Source organism: Amphiprion ocellaris, chromosome 11 (assembly GCF_022539595.1).
Source record: "Amphiprion ocellaris isolate individual 3 ecotype Okinawa chromosome 11, ASM2253959v1, whole genome shotgun sequence".
NCBI lineage: Eukaryota > Metazoa > Chordata > Actinopteri > Pomacentridae > Amphiprion > Amphiprion ocellaris.
The window spans coordinates 20,191,729-20,210,607 of record NC_072776.1 but is presented as its reverse complement, the minus strand read 5'-3'; the positions used below and the strand labels follow the sequence as shown (position 1 = coordinate 20,210,607).

The following is an 18,879-nucleotide window of genomic DNA, read 5'->3' as shown; positions in this document are numbered from 1 at the left end:
CACAGACACATCTACAGGCAACCCTCAAAGATTTTTGGATATAAACTGTTGCTTTGTGTTTTTGCTGTAGCTGATGGTCCTTTCTTTAAATTCACCCAAGATATCCACTCACAAAGATGGCAGTATATCATGAAACATTCTTGTATGACAGGTCATAGTTAAATGATGTAGGAGTAGGGAGGTATTAAGGCCCTAAGCAAAAGGAGAGTCTGACTGCCCTCCTCCCACACATCAAGCCAACGGAGCTGCAGATAGTGAAAAGTGTCTGAAGCTTCTCAGACACTGCATGTAAGCGTTCCGATCAGAGGTCAAAGGACTTGTAAGTGGGTGGACAGAGCCCTAACTAAAGTTACTAGGTTAACAAACAGGGAATTATGCTGTTTCAGTTGTTGTTTTAAGACACACATTTACAGAGCGTTGTAACACATTACCTTGTCTGCCAATTACATGTGACCTTATTCAACTTAAAGCCAAAGTGCACCCAACCTGTCGGCCCACTTTTAAAAATTTACCACAGGATACTGCAGTCAGACACTAGCGTAGCGACATGCTGTGTTTTGTTAACAGGAAACTTATAATTGACTCTTAGGTTCATCAGTTCTCCTCAGGATTTATGGGCAAAGAGACCTTATAGGCTCAGTAGTGACTCAATAGTGAAGCAGTTTGTCTCATCAGGTATATTCATTCTCTGTCCCATCCTAACCATCTCGCTAACAAGCGGTGTCCATCAGTAGATTGCTGCGTCTGAATGAGTGCTACCAGATGGTCTTGACTGCTGTGGCTTTCTGTCTATTCCAGAATGATTTAGTGTAACTGAAAGCACTCCAATTATATCTTGAGGCTACTTTTACAGGCAACACTCAACACATATGCCTTGGTGGTGAGCCATGCAGCTTCTAGAGTACCAATAAAACCTGGAGAGTAAAGATGGCAACAAGATTGTTTAATATTCCTAAGGTCGAATTGCGGTGTAAGAAAGCCCCACCATATATCTTTTCGCTTTTTAGAGATTCTTGTCTTCCATACATCACATCCAAGCTCCTTACGCCCGTGTCAAACTATTTGAAAAATGTGAGGTTTGTAATGTGAAGCTATGCAATGAAGACCAGAAACACAAGACACCAACTTAACTCTAATCCCAACCTTATCCCTCTATCACTAACAAACACACAGTTAACCATCTGCACCCACAACCTGCCAGTGGGTTTGAGAGGCATTCAAAATTACACCATTTGTCAGAGCCAGAAATTGCAAAAAAAAAAAAGAGCAAAGAATCGTCAGATTTTCAAATTGCTGATGGTCCTTGAAATACTGAAATTCTGTCAGGAAAATGAACCAAATCTATGTTTAAAATCAAGATGTTTTATCAAACATATTTTATTCTTCATGTCTCTTTTTTTTTAAGCCTGCGCTCCTCTGCATAACGCAGAAGTCATGGCTGACTCAGCTGTGACCAACAATCACATGACAAATATTGAGAGGGAAGCAAAGCAGATTTGATCAATAAAATATGCAACATGGGTCAAAAATCATGCACAAAGGGGCAAGTTGTTGGAAGATACATTCAGTATGATCATTTTCTAGAGCTGATGTGCAGAGTAGAGTAAAAATGCCCACTTTGTAGCAGTGACAAAGAATGTAAATAAAATATCTACAACATGAGCCACAGTTCTGAAAATGTTCAATATGTTGATTGAAGTTTGGAAATTTGTTCAAGTTTTTTCCATTTTTGGAAATGATACTATACAAAACCCATTCTCAAGTTGTCTTTACTGCCATCTCTGATTGTTCTGTCGCCACAGAAGTGGAGGACTTTACACAGCAGTGAAAAATGAGGCCACAGTGAGCAAAAATGTCATAGAAGCAAAAAGACCCAAAAGCTGCCTTGGATTTAAACAGTTCAAAGACAAATATATTTGGGTCGAGATGTGTCACTTAGTCCTGGAACCTGAAACATCTTGTCCACTCATGTCTGTCAATGGAGCAAGCTGTCAGAAAGATAATGAAGCTGTAAAAAGACATAATCTTCAACTAGCAGTGATACAAACTGAGAGTGGGGGCAGGGCAGGGAACTAGCAAGAGAGAACAGGCTTAAAAGCAGAGCATGCTCACAGGAACAGATTTTCTCACCTAAGTTTTTGAGACATTCTCCCATGTATCAGAACTCACTACTCGCAATAAACAACTGAGTCATTTGTTCCATAATTTCTGAAGCCACCAGGGGCATGTGATGCACATATTAGTCTTAAAGAATGCTCTGCTGCACACTGGTCCTGGTAATCTTTAGGAATCTTTCAAACTATTTAGAGCTGCTGGTTGATTTTATTTTGTGTAATCTGACTGGAATATTCATAACCCTGCAACTAACATTACGGTTCAACAGAGCCAGTGACCTGTCCCACTGTCTCACACTCTAAAACACATTTTTAAACACAGCAATTACAAGAGATCAAAAAAGCACCTACTTTCAGTGTATTAAACAACAGCAACTATATTATGCACACCACTCCAGGAAAAATAGAGATAACTGCCTTGAATCGTGATTCATTTCTTCTGCTTTAAAATAATTCCACCTGCTACACCCAAGTCCAGCTGTCAGAAATATTTTGTCGAACATGGTTGTACAAATTGCCATCTCACTAAAAACCACTGAGGCAAACATAACTGCTTCCCATGCATGACACCTAATGTGTGCATTCCTGAACAGACAGATGCACATCAAACTGCCTGCAAGCCACTCACTGTCAAGAGACATGCTGAAGTATGGATTTCATGCACAAAATGTTTACTGTCTTATGCAGTTTCAGATGTATTAGCTGTTGGCTCGGCGACATTTCATCTTCCTCAGTCTTAGCAAGAAAAGTTAAAGAAATATGATGAAAGAATTAAGATTGAATTAGTATTCCTGATTTATGATAATGTGATAAATCATATGGCAAACAGAAAATACATTTTTGCAAAGTTATACTTTCTGATGTTAATAAAGTCTTTCTATTGAGTCACTTTATATCATGTGGAATCCATAGTAACACAACTGACTCTGACTGAGGATGCAATATATAGAAGAAACAAAACCAACAAATGATAAGCAGAGCAAAATATGAATGAAAAATTTACAGAGAGTATGTGCAAATTGGAGTAGTTGTGTCTGTGTGTGTCTGTGTGTGTGTGTGTGTGTGTGTGTGTGTGTGTGTGTGTGTGTGTGTGTGTGTGTGTGTGTGTGTGTGTGTGTGTTTGTGTGTGTTTAGTAAGTCACGTGCGATCCAGAGGACAAGGGAAACACACATGCAACAGGTTAAACACAACAAAGTGCTGCTACCATGCTTGTTATGCTGTAGCCAGAACTTCATTTTATCAATAAGACTAACAGGCTTCAAAAATAGGCATGCATAAATTATTTTACTGTGTGTAGGAACCAGCAAATTGTTAATCTCTTTGACTGTACTGACAGGGAAAAATACAAATTAATTGGGTACTGGGCATTGGGTGAAAACACCAGACAAACTGGGGAGTACGTATTTTTCAAACTGGTTCAAAATGAATCCCTAAATAGGCTTCATTTTGAACCAGTGATTACCTTTCTGGTTACTAATTGACAAGCACCGATACCCATCATCCTCCTCATCTGGTAGAGTATGGCACTCCACAGGGAGGCGTCCCTCGTCCAGGAGCGTCCAGCAACTGTCCCGCAAGACTTCGCAGAAACTCTGGCAAGGCAACAGTGGTAGCGGGACCAGAGAGCCACACTTTGGTACCAAGAGAAGACAGAAAAACCACTCCAGGCTATGGTGGCAATGTGACCTCAACAGCCATGCCCACTCATTCAGGAGTGCTCGGACTTCCTCCAAACTACTCTGGTTTAAGTAATTGGGCACAACAAACCTCTCTCCAACCATGTAGGAGCAGAAAGGAAGAGCACTATCTAGCAACAAGCATTGTGGGGATTCAGCATCAGGTGCTGATTTAGCTGCTTCTGTATGGTTTTCAGTTGCTGCCTGGCTATCTACAGCTGTCTGGTTAAATAAGGTTGCTTGACTCGGCTCTGGCTCACTTATTGACGGTTGAGTAGCATCTAAGATGTGACCAGTTTGGCTGATCACCTCTTTCTGACTTGTTACTAATGCTTGACTGGATACTTGAGGTTGGCCAGTGGTAGTGTCAGTTCTCTTGTCATCTATTTGTGCTAGAGTAATTAACATTTGGGGGGGTTTAGTTGGTGTATGTGGTGTAGAAAGTGCCTGGCTGTCAAATGAAGCTTGGTTGGTGAAAACTTGCTGGTTAGCACTAAATTCACTAGCTGGTAACTGAGTAACTTTCAAGTGTTGGCTGTTCTTAGATCCCTCAGTAATCTGTACAGAGTTGTTACCTGTAATTGGGGTTAGTAAATCTTCTGGATTTTCATGAGAATACTTTGTCAAATTAAAGCCAGTCACATTCCAAGTAGAGATACTGTTTGTGTTGTCTGTAATGCTGTTGGGGATTTCAAGAGATTTTGTTCTACTACGATTATGGTTCTCATCTGTTCTGTTAAGAATGATCCAGTCATTCTCTTGAAACTTCAGTTTTAATTCATCTGTTTGGGCTACTGCACTGTCTCCACTATATAACCCTGTATGATCAGTGAGTGATGCTGCTCCTTGTTGGAGCTTCTGTGTTTTAAATCCAGATCTCCAACTAGTTTCAGTTCCAGGTGGAAGTTCTGATTCAGACCCAAGTCCAGATCCAGGCAAATAACCAGATCCAGTGTCTGATACCAATTCAGACTCAAGCTCAGATCTAAGTCTTGATACATTTCCTATGAACCCTAAATGATCAGATTCTCCAGAACCCCTACCCTTTAGAGAAGATGTTCCATTACCAGGTTTAATTATGCGTGATGAAATCCCTGCAGTGCCCTTTTCTGATGCACGTTCATTCTCTGGTAGTGTTGGAGGTAGAGCAGTCAGTCGAGGAGCCTCAGTAGTCTCACCCCAAGTCTGCACATCATTATGGAGTCCATGTCCTTCATCAATGATCTCTGGTCCAACACTTGCAATATTCTCTGATGGCGCTTCTCCACTACCTGCTGGACTGCCAGACCCCTCAGGGTCCACTGTTGGGGCCAAAGTTGTAGTGCGAGACCAGGGCCAGAGCCAAGCATCAGAGTAGGCCACCCACTGGGCCAGCAAAAACAAAACTCCAAAGTGTGTCCTCGTCATAATGTCAAGTTTTAACCACGTCCACCAGCTTGATCAGGCTCCCAGAGTGAACTATGACATGTCCACACAGCCACTAATCCACACACTCTCCTCCAGCTCTGTCTCCACACACACTCCAGCAGGCAGAGAGGAGACGTGAAGAGGAGTGACCCATTCAAAAGAGTGAAGGGGGAGAGCAGGAGGAGGTGTGCTCCGTATTGGCTGCCCTGGCAATATTTATTCTCCTAACTCCTCCTTCCTCCTCCTTCTCCTTTTGTCACAGCAGTGAAAAGCGATCTCTCCTGCTGACTGATACCTTAGAATTACAGCAGCCCTGCTTTTCAGCGTACAATACTGACGCTTTCAGTGTTTTACAGAGAGGGGCAATTTGTTCCCCTTGACTTGTTCTCTTTGTTATTACTTGATAATGAGAAAACTATAGCGTTAGGCTAAAAAATGTCACGATTTACTGATTTCAGTTTTCAGCAAAATGAACTGAATCATATACTATGATGAAAGAGCTGTGCTGACGTCCCTCTAATGAATTAAATTAGTCCCATACCATGGTAATAATGCAACCAATTATTGAACAAAAGTTCCCATTATGATGTGTTGAAATAAAATCTGACAACACAAGATTGAAATGGGAAAATATGTGTTGACAATTTATTACCAAGTTTAAACCAAAGAAAGGCAATCTACTAAAGACAGTGAAATCTATTCAATTGTCTGTTAGATAAAGACAGTTCCTAATTTAGTGCATTTCTTTAAGGAATTTTGTAAGATTATTTTCTTCCAAAAGCTTGAACAGACCAACATAAGCCGTTGTTCCTCCAAAAAATGTCTTTACATGGTGCCACTTATTGTTCAGTCTAGTTTAGATGCATGTGTTCAGGGATCTGTGGTTACACAGTAATCCAGGCCCCACTTTCTTGCCCAGACTGGTTTCCCATATGGGATCAGTTGACAGAGACCCTCGACAACTGCTAATGGAAGCTTAGTGATAAAAGAAGCTGGAAGGTTTGTGCAATTGTCCAATCTTATAGTACTGGGATTTACGCTAAAGGCAGGTGTTTGCTGCTTGTAACCTCAGTTGCTGATAGAAAGGAACTCTATAGGGAACCTCTATAAAGCTTCCAGAAGCTTATGCAGAGATGCAGAAATGTCTTGACACAAGCTTGACAACTTTACCCTCTAAATACTCTCTAAGGGCCTGGGGTCACTAATGCGCAAACTGATTCCTGTCTGCAAGAATAACTTTGTCTGACCTATGAGAAAAGACACATACAGCTAAAAAAAAAAAAAGGAGAAAAACTACAGAAACCTGTTAACTTTTTAACTGTGACCTATTAGAACCGAATGTTTTGCATAAAATATGTAATTGTGATTTTTCAGACATTACTAATTCAATGCAAATTGTGATATATTTTTTTCTTAAAGTCAGCTGTCAGTCTTAATATTCACTATGTAATATAGAATATGTGATTGTGCAGTACCACATTTTAATGACTGTCAAGGAGGATGGAATGTATTCAAAAAACTTATAAAACTTTTTAAGATTGCTGTGGAAATCTGGATGAGCTTTAGCAATAACAGTCAAGATCCAACAGTAGTTGTATTTTGTATTTTTTTTTAGAATAAAAGGAGTAACAATGGACAATAAAGAAGAGACATGCAGAGTGAATATTCCAGCTGAAAGAGCAGAGCTCTGATACCAGGCTCGTCTGACCAAGACAACAACTGTCCTTCACACGGCACAGTTTTGCATTTCTCATGAAGACAACAAAGGCTCCTCAGCCAAGGAGTCTCAAGGTCTCGCTATTATCAGACCTCAGTGCTTGACACAGGTCACAACATTATCACACAGCATAACAAATAGTTGGAAACATATTCAGGGTCAGGTCAATTATGTGCTCTGATTAACAGTCATGCCCAGACTTGTTTGTAATTGTCACGTTACAAGAGCAAATTAAATTTTGATACAACACTGATTTACCAAATGCATTTTTTTTTTCAAATTGTCATTTCAACTTTAAATCAAGCAATTGTTCAGCCACAAAACCTATTAAAGTAAATATTATAAGGTAGGTCACTTTATTGCAAGGCCAAGGTTTTCTTACACTTTCCATGCTATTGAAAACTTGAATGAAAGGAAAATATTGTGTTTAGTCATATGAAAGCAGTGTCCTTTTGGGCAAACATGACGAAGGAACTTGTGATAGTCTTTAGCTGATGTTTGTCTGACTTATTGTTCCTTTAAGCAACAACAGAGAAAAAAACATTTGTTGTTAAAACTATTTCTAAAGAAAGCTCATTCAAGTATGGATGATCTTTATATTGTAACTTATGTAGCACAACTGTAAGAGGCTGACTGCAGCATGATCACAGTACTGGAACTGCACACTGGTTGAGCCTTTGGGCAAAGAGAAACTAAACTCTTAACAACTGCTCGCTACAAAACTGTTCACAATTAAGTACTGAATTACTCCACCAAGGAACGGTGGAGATATGTGACGATCAGCAAACGGATTTAGATGAAATTTTCAGGGAAGGTCAGAAATGACACAAGAACCAAGTGATTCGATTTTGGCAGTGATGCTGCTTACAGTCTGGATCCACAGATTTGCCAAAAATTTCAGTATCATTGCAAATAGTGGTACTGTAACTATGACAACAAGTGAACGCTACATCAGTTGCCTATTGATGATCACATAATTGCGATCATACTACAAATCCACCGCTGCGGACTTATCGGGACTTATCTGTCAGAAATGCTACAAGGAACAATTCCTGCCGCCTGCTACAGATTTAGGTCACGCAATTCAGTATCCGTACACAACGTACACATGCATAACACACGCCTGTGCTCAGTGCAAGGTCATTTTGTTTGTGGGTACATCTATATTAAATGGCCACATTCTATAGTGCCATGATTTCTACAAATTTTTCAAGATTTCATCCATCAGAAACAATACAACAACTGAGTAGCTTTTCTGAGTTGCTTTTCTTGTCATAATTGTGAAAAAACTAATGAGTTTCTTTTGGAAATTTGTTGTTTTAGGTTAGCTATCACAAATTATTTCAGGAAGAACTGAAAGTTCTCTCTTAATATAGTATCAGCTACAGTCCAACTTTTCTCAGTGATTTTTAGTCAGTCTGTTTATAGCAGGGACTTGGTTAATAAACTTTAGAGGTAATAGACTGTGTCTTGTGTTGGACAATGATTAGCCTTAACCATCAGAAAACCCCTTTCAGGCAATCTGGTGATGCAGAGCAACTGCAACATAACAAAAAAACAGATCACTGTAACATAAAAACAGCCGAGGTTCTGTGTCTGAAAAATACCTGAGTAAAAGTTCACTTGATGATCACCTACATGTAGCTTGATTTTATTTCTATAAATATTAAGAGGCACATTCACCCCCACTGGGCATCCTGTATATAAACAAAAGCTTAACTGTTCTGCACAGTGTGGGGAGTCCCATCAGCATGATTTGCTCTGTTAAATGGTCTCTTTCTGTTCTTTTTCTACCGAGATGCTAAACTCTAATGACTCTCAAATCCAGGCAAAAAGACTAAACTGTCTGAAAGAGAACATGTCAGGAGTGTTTTTCTCCAAAGATGACAGTGAATTAGCCTGAGGATGTCCTGATATATGACAGTCAAACATATGTGATTTTAAATTTCCTTGCAACTTGAAAGGTGGGAACCTTGCCAAGCAGTCATGGGTGGTCAGGTACATACCCTGTCACCTTGTCATGAGTGTCCTTAGAACTAGGAATTGGTTTGCCTGTCTTTGGAAAACCTGACAAGACAAAATTGCACATAATGACGGAAGTAGACTCGCAGCTTTTGGACTGACAGTTTTTTCAGCACAGGTAATCTCCTGAGATCATACTATGAACAAACCTTGAACATTGTCAAAACTACATGTCCTGCTTTTCAGCATCTCTTTCATGTCTGCTGCTGCCTGTATAGAGTTCAAATCACAAGACGAGAAGACGACACGGCTAGAAGACTTCCTGTTTTTAAGAGTGGAACAGGTAATTACAGTGAGAATGGTTGAAAAGTTTGCACTGTGTGTTTAAGACAGAAGGGAGACTGAAAAAAGGAATGCATCTCCTCTGCTTTTAATTAGTGACTCAAATTAAACAGTATCTTCCTTTGTCTGAGCCCTTAATACATGAGAACACAGGCTGTCATGAATTAGTATGCCTTGTGCTAGAGTGTGATTCTAGAGTATCATGTGCCACGATGAGTGGATAGTGAAGTACATTTGTTTTATTTAACAAAGGCAATGGTTCCCGCTATTAAGATGTCTCATGTTAAGTGAAAGCATTTCTATTTAGTCCATGGGCCAGACCAGATATTGGTACCACCTCAGGTGACCAAGCCTAAGTGGTGCTAAAATGTACATTGGGTTAATGTAAGTACATTAAGATGTGATAGCCTTTCCACATTGGCAGCTTTATCACTTATTAGTGAAACTGTCACATTCGCCATAAAAAAAAAATATATATATATATATACATATATATATATGTATATATATATATATATATATATATATATATATATTTTTTTTTTTTTTTTTTTTTTTTTTTTAAATAATAAATATATAAATAAATAAAAATAAATACTTTTTTTTTTTTTTTTTTTAATATAATATCATTAAACATCAGACCCAGATGAATGCATTTCTTGTTTGTACTTTCCTCTCATGTTTATTTGTTTTGGTCAATTTGAGTCTTATTTTGTTATTTTGTGTCTCGTTTCTGTCATTTTGTGTCTTGCTTTGTCATTTTGTGCCTTGTTTTTGTCATTTTGTGCCTTGCTTTGTCATTCTTGTGCTTCTTGTTTTTGTCACAGACAATCTTGTTACCATAGCAGCGAAATCTTTTTCAGACTCAAGTTTGTTGTGGTATTGTTCTGTGTTGTAAAGTTATTAATGCAGATGATGATGTGTGGCATGTGGCACTTGTTATTTTTTCATAATGAGGAATAATCCTATCGAATTCGAGTTTTGGCTCAGACCCTTTCATTGTGTCCATTAAACGAGTGACAACATATATTAATTTGTGAGTCTGCATCACATCAAAATGCAAACTAGAGACATATAGCTAGTTAAAAACACCCAAAAGAAATAGTCACCTTGAATGGTAACGATACTGGAGATTTTGGGTCTGGGCCCATGGACTAATTGTAAGAATTTAAGAACCTCCTTGAAAGCGATTCACAGGCTGTCAAACGTCTGCCCACTGACAGAGGACTGTAAACTCAGCAGGGATTGCTACTGATTTAAAGGGTCAGTTCACCCTTGTCACAAGTGCATATTATTACTTTGAACACTACAGGTGGAATTCCATTTTGGATGGTGGTAGAAACAGAAAAAAACCAGCAGATATATTAAAACCTTAGCAAATAAAACCAAAACTTTCTACATGGCTTTTCAGATTCCCTATAGAGTGGAAGTTCAGTTCATCAGACTGTAAAAGAGTCCGTTACATTTGTTTTTAATTTTGCATATGCATCCTTTCATAAAATTGCTGCATCTATTAGAGGACAGCAAAGTAATGCTGCACAATATTGGAAAAAAAACGGACAATGCAATATTAGTTTTTTTCTGCAAAACATATATTGCAATATGAAAAAATACATATCACCAGATGATTTGATTCACTATTTGGAAAGAATTCAGAATAATTTTGAAGGGAATAATCAAAATATATTTTTAAAAGCTACAAAAAGCCATTTGGAACATTTCTCATATAGCACAACACTGGCAAAGGCATCCAAAATAGTCTTTCGCTGCAGAAGTCATTCAGGTCAGGCTTTGCATTCGTCATACAGAGCTTTGCGAGGCTGATTTGAATGGTCACACAAATCAGTTGTGTTGTCTTTTTTGGTGGGAACAACTGCGAGATACCACTGACAGAATACCGGTTTTCAGTCAACATCATTCTTTCTGTAGTATTTTCATATATTAATTTTGCTGTGGACATGTGCAACCTGTATGTCAACAAACTGTGTGTCTTTTAAATGAAGCTCAAAAAATCTTACTTTATCCAAGAACCCTGAAATCAGAGTAAATGATGTTCTGACAGACTTCTCTTGTAAATCAATAATAGAAAATCAAGCAGCAAAAAAAAAAGCAGCATCAAGTTTTTCTGTTACTTTGTCTTATTTCACATTGCACTTCCTGCCATGTGACTATTGCATACATCAAAGTGTCGTTGGTATTTTGTGAAGCCCCACTGCAAAGAAATTGTGATATTCCTTTTACATTTCTGTAATGTCTACAACCTGTGAAATCTGGACATGGTTAAGCAGGAGATGAACTAAAATTCCAGGCCTCCTCTGCGTCTGTCCTCACAATAGACAGACAAAAGGATGAAACCTAATACCAGGAATGAGTCTGAAGGCTGAGACCATCAATGGGAGGTGAATGATCGACTAATTACAACACCAACAAAACCTCCTGAACATAATCCATGAGGGGCTGAAGGCGTCCAATTATCTGTCACTGCATGGTGGTATTTTATGCCATACTGACTGTCATTCAGATATCCTATTTCATTTGAAGAGTACCAATTCCATCTGCTCTAAATATAACATTTGTGAATAATTCAAGAATACAAGGGGATGCAACTTAATATTCTACACAACTACAAAGGGGTAAACTGCATCCCAAGTGCAATTTCTAAGTAGATCTTACCAATCAACTTTCCAGCAACCCCAATCATTGTGACTGTGCTGTTAGTAAGAGCTCTACTGCGAGGAAACACTAGAGCGGCTGTGATTTTTACCTGAAGTGTAACTGCTGTACAAACAGAAAGGCACCAAACGAGACGCACGTAACAACACAGGGCGACGACACAAAAACGTGAGGCCGACTCTTGGAGCACCTACAGGGCCTTTTGGCAGAACCTCCCCCTCACACACACACACACACACACACACACACACACACACACACACACACACACACACACACATTCGCTGATGTTATTTCAGTGAGTGGGGGTCGTTGACCCCTTGCTGTGAGTCACAGTTAAGTCACCGTCTCTGTGGTTATACAAGCATTAAGCTCCAAGGCACTGTGAGAGCTGGCAGTTTTAACTGACACACAAATTAAGACATTCACAGACAGTCATGAAGAAACCCACATATGGTTGAGATACATGTATAGACACAATCAGACAAACGCACACACAAACAAACACACTGTGCTGCAGCCGCACAGCATGTCACAGCTGAGCAGCAGAGTAAACAGCAAAACACAAACATACACAAACTCTAGTGAACATATGGCTGAAACACACACACACACACACGCGCACACACACACACACGCGCGCGCGCACACACACACACACACACCCTGGTCTGAGCCATGAGCGCATCAGTGCGAAGTGATGCAGCAGGTCTCAGCTGAGCAGCAAAGTGAAAACATATCAGACTGAATCAAGCACAGAAATTACAAATACAAGGGGATACCACCAGTAATACCATCATCTGATAATCTTCAATACCAAGTCTGCACTCTTCGCTACAAGCTGCATGTTGCTGTTAACAAAGAGGAAAGTTGAGCAACAGGTTGCAGCACAGTGGAGAACAGCTGTACAAGTCTATTTAATACAATTCAAGCCTTGTACGAATTCTTCACAAACAGAATGCATTTGAAATGAATTAAACAGTGAGCTATTTGTGATCGTGTGGGGGTTGTGTAATATATTTTATTATGAAGGAAAGTTAGCCAAGACACCGGGCATGGTAGCATACAACTGTCCAGAATGGAGGACAAACTTCATTTGTGTCAAGACACAGAAAATAAAACCTGAGCCCTACAGAGTGCTTCTATCCTGCCACACTACACTACACTTCTTGTCAGAGTAAAAGGCTCTAATTCAAGTGACATCTTCTCTTACATCTCTCAGATCTCCGACCAGTGAATGTGTGCCACTGAGTGTGTGAGACAGCCAGAGAATGAGAAGTGGGGGGTTGGTGAACAGAATGAAGGTCAGCAGGTCACAGCTATCACATTTGGAGGGAAAGGAGTCCTGTTTCCCACAAATACAGATTCATCACAGTTCTGGTGTGGCCTGCAGGAGCAGGATATGAGTCAGTGTCTGCAGGGAAAATACATTCAGGTATCATATAACTTTTGTAAACTGTTAACTGTTTAAGTTTGTCAAGAATTTATGAAATCTAAAGTTTGTAAGAATGTAATATAGCTTATCAAGAGTACATGGAAATTTTGAAGAGTGCAGCAAGAACAAGAGCTGCACCTTTGTGGAAACCAAAAGCCGAGAGTCCAGTTTTATGGCTCAACAAATGCAAAGATATGGCACATAGTTTTATACTACTTTGAGGCGTTCTGCAATATTTTTTTTTCATGTAGATTTCATGTTATTTATTTATTTTTGTTGGAGTCTAGTGCAGTGACACAACCACTAAACCACATTAATTAAGTGGTGTGTACTTGTCAAGGGATGCTAATCTGCAACTTTTCATTCATTCATTCTCAGTGATTAGCCTCCAGCACTTAGGGATGAATGATCTGGGGAAAATGTTGATTTCAATTGATTTGCGATAGACATTCACTGTGTGACAGATGTAAAACATGTGATGGAGCATTACAACATGAGATACCACCAAAAGTGTGACTGTCACACAAGGAGAACAGCGTGAATTTCTAACACCATTACCAGAACAGTTTGAACCCTGAGCCAAGTCAGTTTTTGTTTTTTGATAGTTGCATTGTTTCAAATCGCGATTTGAAATTGATTAACTGTTCAGTCCTACTATAAATTTTTTATAAAATTGCCAAGTAATGATATCATTGGGTTAAAAGGCTGCAAAATGTACTTATTGTTCCTTTAAAGACTGCGAGGCTGCATCTTCCCACTGAACAATCCAGTATCCTGCAGAAAGAGACAGACAGGCAGACTGGGCCCTGCGGGGTTCCTTAGAGTCCTGCTCAGGCAAGCAGAAACAACTTGGCTGTCACTCTGAATAAGACACATTCCATAACAACTAGAGAATATGTAGCCTGTGGTGCCTAAACAACAGTTACAGTAAAGGAAAGACATGGAGGGGTATATTGTATATGGGACAGAAGAAAGGCACCCATGCTTTACCGTATATTAAAGCATTAAAAAAAAAATCTCATTTTCTCAGTAAACACTCACTTATACAGGGGAGATCAAAGCTTGATAGTTGTTCCATACATAATTCTACCCTGAGAACATGTCAACTATATGTTCCTCTTAGTTTAAAATACCATGAAATTCCCTTGTGGTCATTAAGTGTTTGGTTCCTTTGTTGATCTCTTGGCTTGAGATTTAATCAAACTCCATGGTATGTTTTGGGAACTGCCACCCATGCACTAGCAATTCAAATTCTTTACATTGATTTAATGTAAATACACTACAAACTGTGCTACTGTAACATCCGTCCATTTAGTTAGTACTATGTGCACAATATCCAGTTTCACTCAGCTTAATCATCACTCTCAGGCAACTGATGAACGTAATTACAAAGAGGTGTGACGCAGGAAATTACCGAAGAGCCAGCTGCCTTGAAGTCATCTTTAAAAAATTCAAACTCCAAAAGCGACTACTTGAAAAGTTCTTGTAACTGTAATGATTCCACTAATTAGTGCACTGTCAAGTCAGGGCATCCGGAAACGTCTCAACTGAGGAATTATCTCCACCAGTAACAGACATAGCATTGATTCTTCTTTCTGAAACAAAAACCTGGAAGACTGGAGACAAGCTGAAACGTTACTCTAATGGTTGTTTACCATTTAACTGACTCAGAAAGAGTTACACTTTGACATTCAGAAGTGGTGCAGCAGGTTAATGGATGTTTTCCAGTAGATAATCATGGTATTATCACAGTGTATTTAAGGTGTTACTAAGTGTTTCTTTGCAATGGTAGAAAGACAGAATATTTTCACTGTTCTTTGCTACACATGCTAACCGGAGGAGTATAGAAGGATCAGACATGTGTCACTCCACATCCATGAGTAGTGAGGTTTAGTTGTTTGGAAATAGCTCCCTCTATTGTCAACAAGTTGAGCCACAACTAGATGTGGTAAAACAGAAAAAAAGTGCCTTCCATCAGTTTAATTAGAACTGGTTAATATTGAGCTATTATAAAAATGCAGTCACACCAGAATGAACTCAGTTCTTTCTATACATCAGAATTAAAAGCATTTCTGACATGAAGCGGCTTATTATAAGCAGTTTTCTGTTTCTGTAGATGACTGAATGAGGTGTTACAAGTTCACAGGAATCAGTAAGCTTAACTGCCCCAAATCCTTTGCTGCCTCAGACGCAACCCGATGATAGAAAGCAAACTGTGCACGACAGGTGCTGCTCCCCAAACAAAAACACACCTGTGGAAAATCAAACACGATATCCATACGGCCTGTCAGCAGCAAACAGCACCTCGTGGCAGATAAAGTACGAAGTAGCAAAACTCAGATTTTGTTGTAGACTTATTGAAAGTATGCGCGTAGCTGCAAGGTAAGGAGGATAATCATAGTACACACAATCCCTGTCTGAAATGATGCTCACTGAGATAATCAACTCATTACCAGGAGTTTGTTTTCATCTGCTACAGTAATGCGGCATCCAAGTCTTCAGCACAACTCTCAACACACCTGCCCTGTTGATGTGACAGCACAAAGGGAAACCACAGACGTGTTCACAGTTGTTATGCGATGGGACGTGATGATTAACTTCATAAATGTGTCGTCTCTTTGACGTTTAACAGCGTATGACATGACTTTCAAAGAGAAATATGAATAGAATAGAGACCCACTGCCAACATTTTCAGACAAGCAAATAATTTTAAGTCAGCTTTGAGCCAAAAATACATTGAATGTCTATGTATGTATGATGAGGGGAAGAGTTTGGCAATAAAACCACCCAAGCTGTTTCACTTGTGCTATTTCTTTTTTCCATCAGCAGAGGGAGACCAAATCACCCAACCCCGTTTTCAATAGAGCTGGTTCCAGTTCGAGTTCAGAGCCAGAGGTTTATTATGGGGTTCAATGAGACACTGACCTCATTACAGTCCAGAGCTATGAGGTCACAGGGTCATCATTAGTATGCACATTCAGGCACAACACACAAATATCAAACAAGAGATTGGCTGGGCAGACAAACAGGATGGCAAAGGCCATCCACACTGTCAAAGGAAACATCCATCCATTCTCCATACACCGCTTAATCCTCAATAGGGTCATGGGGGACTGGAGTCCATCCCAGCTGACTGAGGGTGAAGGCAGCGGACAACCTGGAAAGGTCACCAGTCTATCACAGGGCTACACATACAGACAATCACTCTCACATTCACCCCTACGGACAATTTTGAATCATCAGTTAACTTCAGCATGTTTTTGGACTGTGAGAGGAAGCCAGAGTACCCAGAGAAAACCCACACATGGACAGGGAGAACATACAAACTACACACAGAAAGCTGGGACACGAACCGGGGATCTTCTAGCTGTGAGGCAACAGTGCTAACCACAAGTCACTGTGCAGCCACAAAGGAAACAGATCTAATTATTTAATTAGGCTAACCTAATTAAATGGCACAGTGCCACACTGCATACACAGGTTTTGGATAAATACTTTCACCTGTGATTCCTTTTGAAATTTATTTAGCTTTTTTCAAATAAGAACGTAAACCTTTATCTTAGTTACTAACAAGGATCACTTGCGATTACAGCTAAGTTATAAGAATATACTTGGCTTTAAAAACAGCTGACTGAAGTAAAAAATATGTAAAATATGAACAAATATGGCCACAGCAGGTATTGAATTTGCTGCTTTCTTGCAAGACGTCCACTGTATGATGCACAAAAACTTGTAAAAATACAATAAAATGCTAAAAAATATTTGCACATATTGTATTTGGAAAGAGATAAAACATCCAGCAGTCAAATTCAATTCAGTTCTACCAAGACCTTTTATCAACCGCAGGACAAAATCTAAAGCTCATTTATTTTGTTGTTTGCACAAACATGAATTGATGTATCTGGATTTTGTCATCTTATTGTTACGTATGTGTACAAGTTAATTCCTTTTTCAAAGGGACAGCCCCAAGAGTAACCGGGTGAACTTGAAGTGAAGGGTCAACATGCTCTGACAAATCATTTACCTGCTTCCTAGACCTGAAAGAATGGAGAGGGACTCTCCCACACCTGGAATCCAGACACAGCTTGTCTAATCAGGGCAGGGTTTGAGGGTCAGAGAGTTGAAAATGTCCAATTCAGGTTAGCTACACATTTACTATGGAATATCTGGGTGTGATAATATGTGTGAAAAACAACAGTATTTTAATTACAAACATTTGGGTCAGTGAAAATGAAATCAGATATGCTATTTTTAATGATTTATGTATATTTATGTATAACAAACCACAAGATCATTGGCAGGTACCAGGTGGCTAAAGGTGAAAAAATGGATCCTTTTGATTTAAGGGTCACCAGTCTGTCTACAGAAATCAGGTGGGAAAATCAGTACTGGGGGAAATAAATGAGGAACAGTGTCATCTCCTTTGCTGAACTGGAATGAAAATGTCCTTAAGCAAGGCAGCAAAGCAGCACCCAGTTGGAGCTGCTGACTGGCTAATGATAAATGACTGTATGGGTCATTAGCAGTTTGCAATCATAGTTCAACAGCGTGACTCTAGCTTAGTTTTTAACTTTAATTCTATCTATGTACTGAATAACTGTCTTTGTAAATCCACAACCCTCCAGCAAATCACAGTTACATGCTGTACACACACTGACAGCAAATACAAAGTAGGTTCAATCTGATCAAGAACACTTGTAAAGTTTCTGTTTCAAAGCACTGCCAAATTGGCAGGCCACTGAAGGAATGAGACAGGAAAATAGATCATATCCCATTTTTTCCACTGGTAAACACCAGTTAAGGTGGGTGTGGAGGTGGAGAGGTTAGTAGAGGAATTGCACATACCAGCTGTTTTTCTATGACTGCCTAATAGGACTGTCCACAGCAAGTCTCAACTTTTCCTTCTTCAGACATCTGACTCACATGAAAGAGGCCAAGGGGTCCAATTTGGGGCCAAATACCGAGTCGTATTTTGTCACCTCATAAAAAACGTCAGATTCCAGCAAAAGCCATGTTTAGGAAAAACTACTAAACAAAAATGCTGCAACACTGAGCAACACATTTTTTGTGGCTGTCTGGTTTTTCAAAACGGACTCATCGGCAATCAAAGAAAAAGCCTGATGGTTGCTTCCTGATCAGCTACAGAGTTGCGTTTGAGAGGGTCGGCCAGCTGGTGATGACAACGCTGTCATTCTCACTTCCCACAAAGATGAAACAATGTGGAGATCGGAAGTCCGGAATTAGTAGTGCTGACTTTGGGGATTAGGATCCATAACCGGCTGGGCAGAAGAAGAGCAAATTATCCAGATACTTCTTTGAGAGTCATCTGTAAGTGACTGTGCAGGGTAATGGAAAACAGCACTGACATCTTTTAAATATTCACTTGACCTTTTAGTGTTCTCTGAAAAAGCCTCTGTCTGTTACTCTGTGACATGTCTGTGCCAATAAATACATAGTATTTGTCCCCTGAGGATTTAGTCTTGTACACATTTGTTTATGCGGGGTTAGCTGTTGTCCTTATTTCCCATATGAGAAGAGCCATGTCAAAAGTG

At 39.5% G+C, this 18,879-nt stretch overlaps 1 protein-coding gene across 4 annotated transcripts in view; it reads right to left on the bottom strand.

Moving 5' to 3' along the window:
- col18a1a (collagen type XVIII alpha 1 chain a) overlaps positions 1 to 18,879 on the bottom strand; it is an 85,959-nt gene that overhangs the window by 42,656 nt on the left and 24,424 nt on the right. Inside the window, exon 1 of one of the 4 annotated variants that reach the window (XM_023285184.3) lies at positions 4,835 to 5,352. The exons of 1 other annotated variant lie outside the window; for it this stretch is intronic. In XM_023285184.3, coding sequence (XP_023140952.2) covers positions 4,835 to 5,198 — 364 coding nt within the window. In that variant the 5' untranslated portion in view covers positions 5,199 to 5,352. Of the gene's footprint in view, positions 1 to 3,577; positions 4,215 to 4,834; positions 5,353 to 18,879 lie in introns of those variants that run through there. 2 more of the 4 variants (XM_023285185.3, XM_035955051.2) reach the window with 2 other exon arrangements.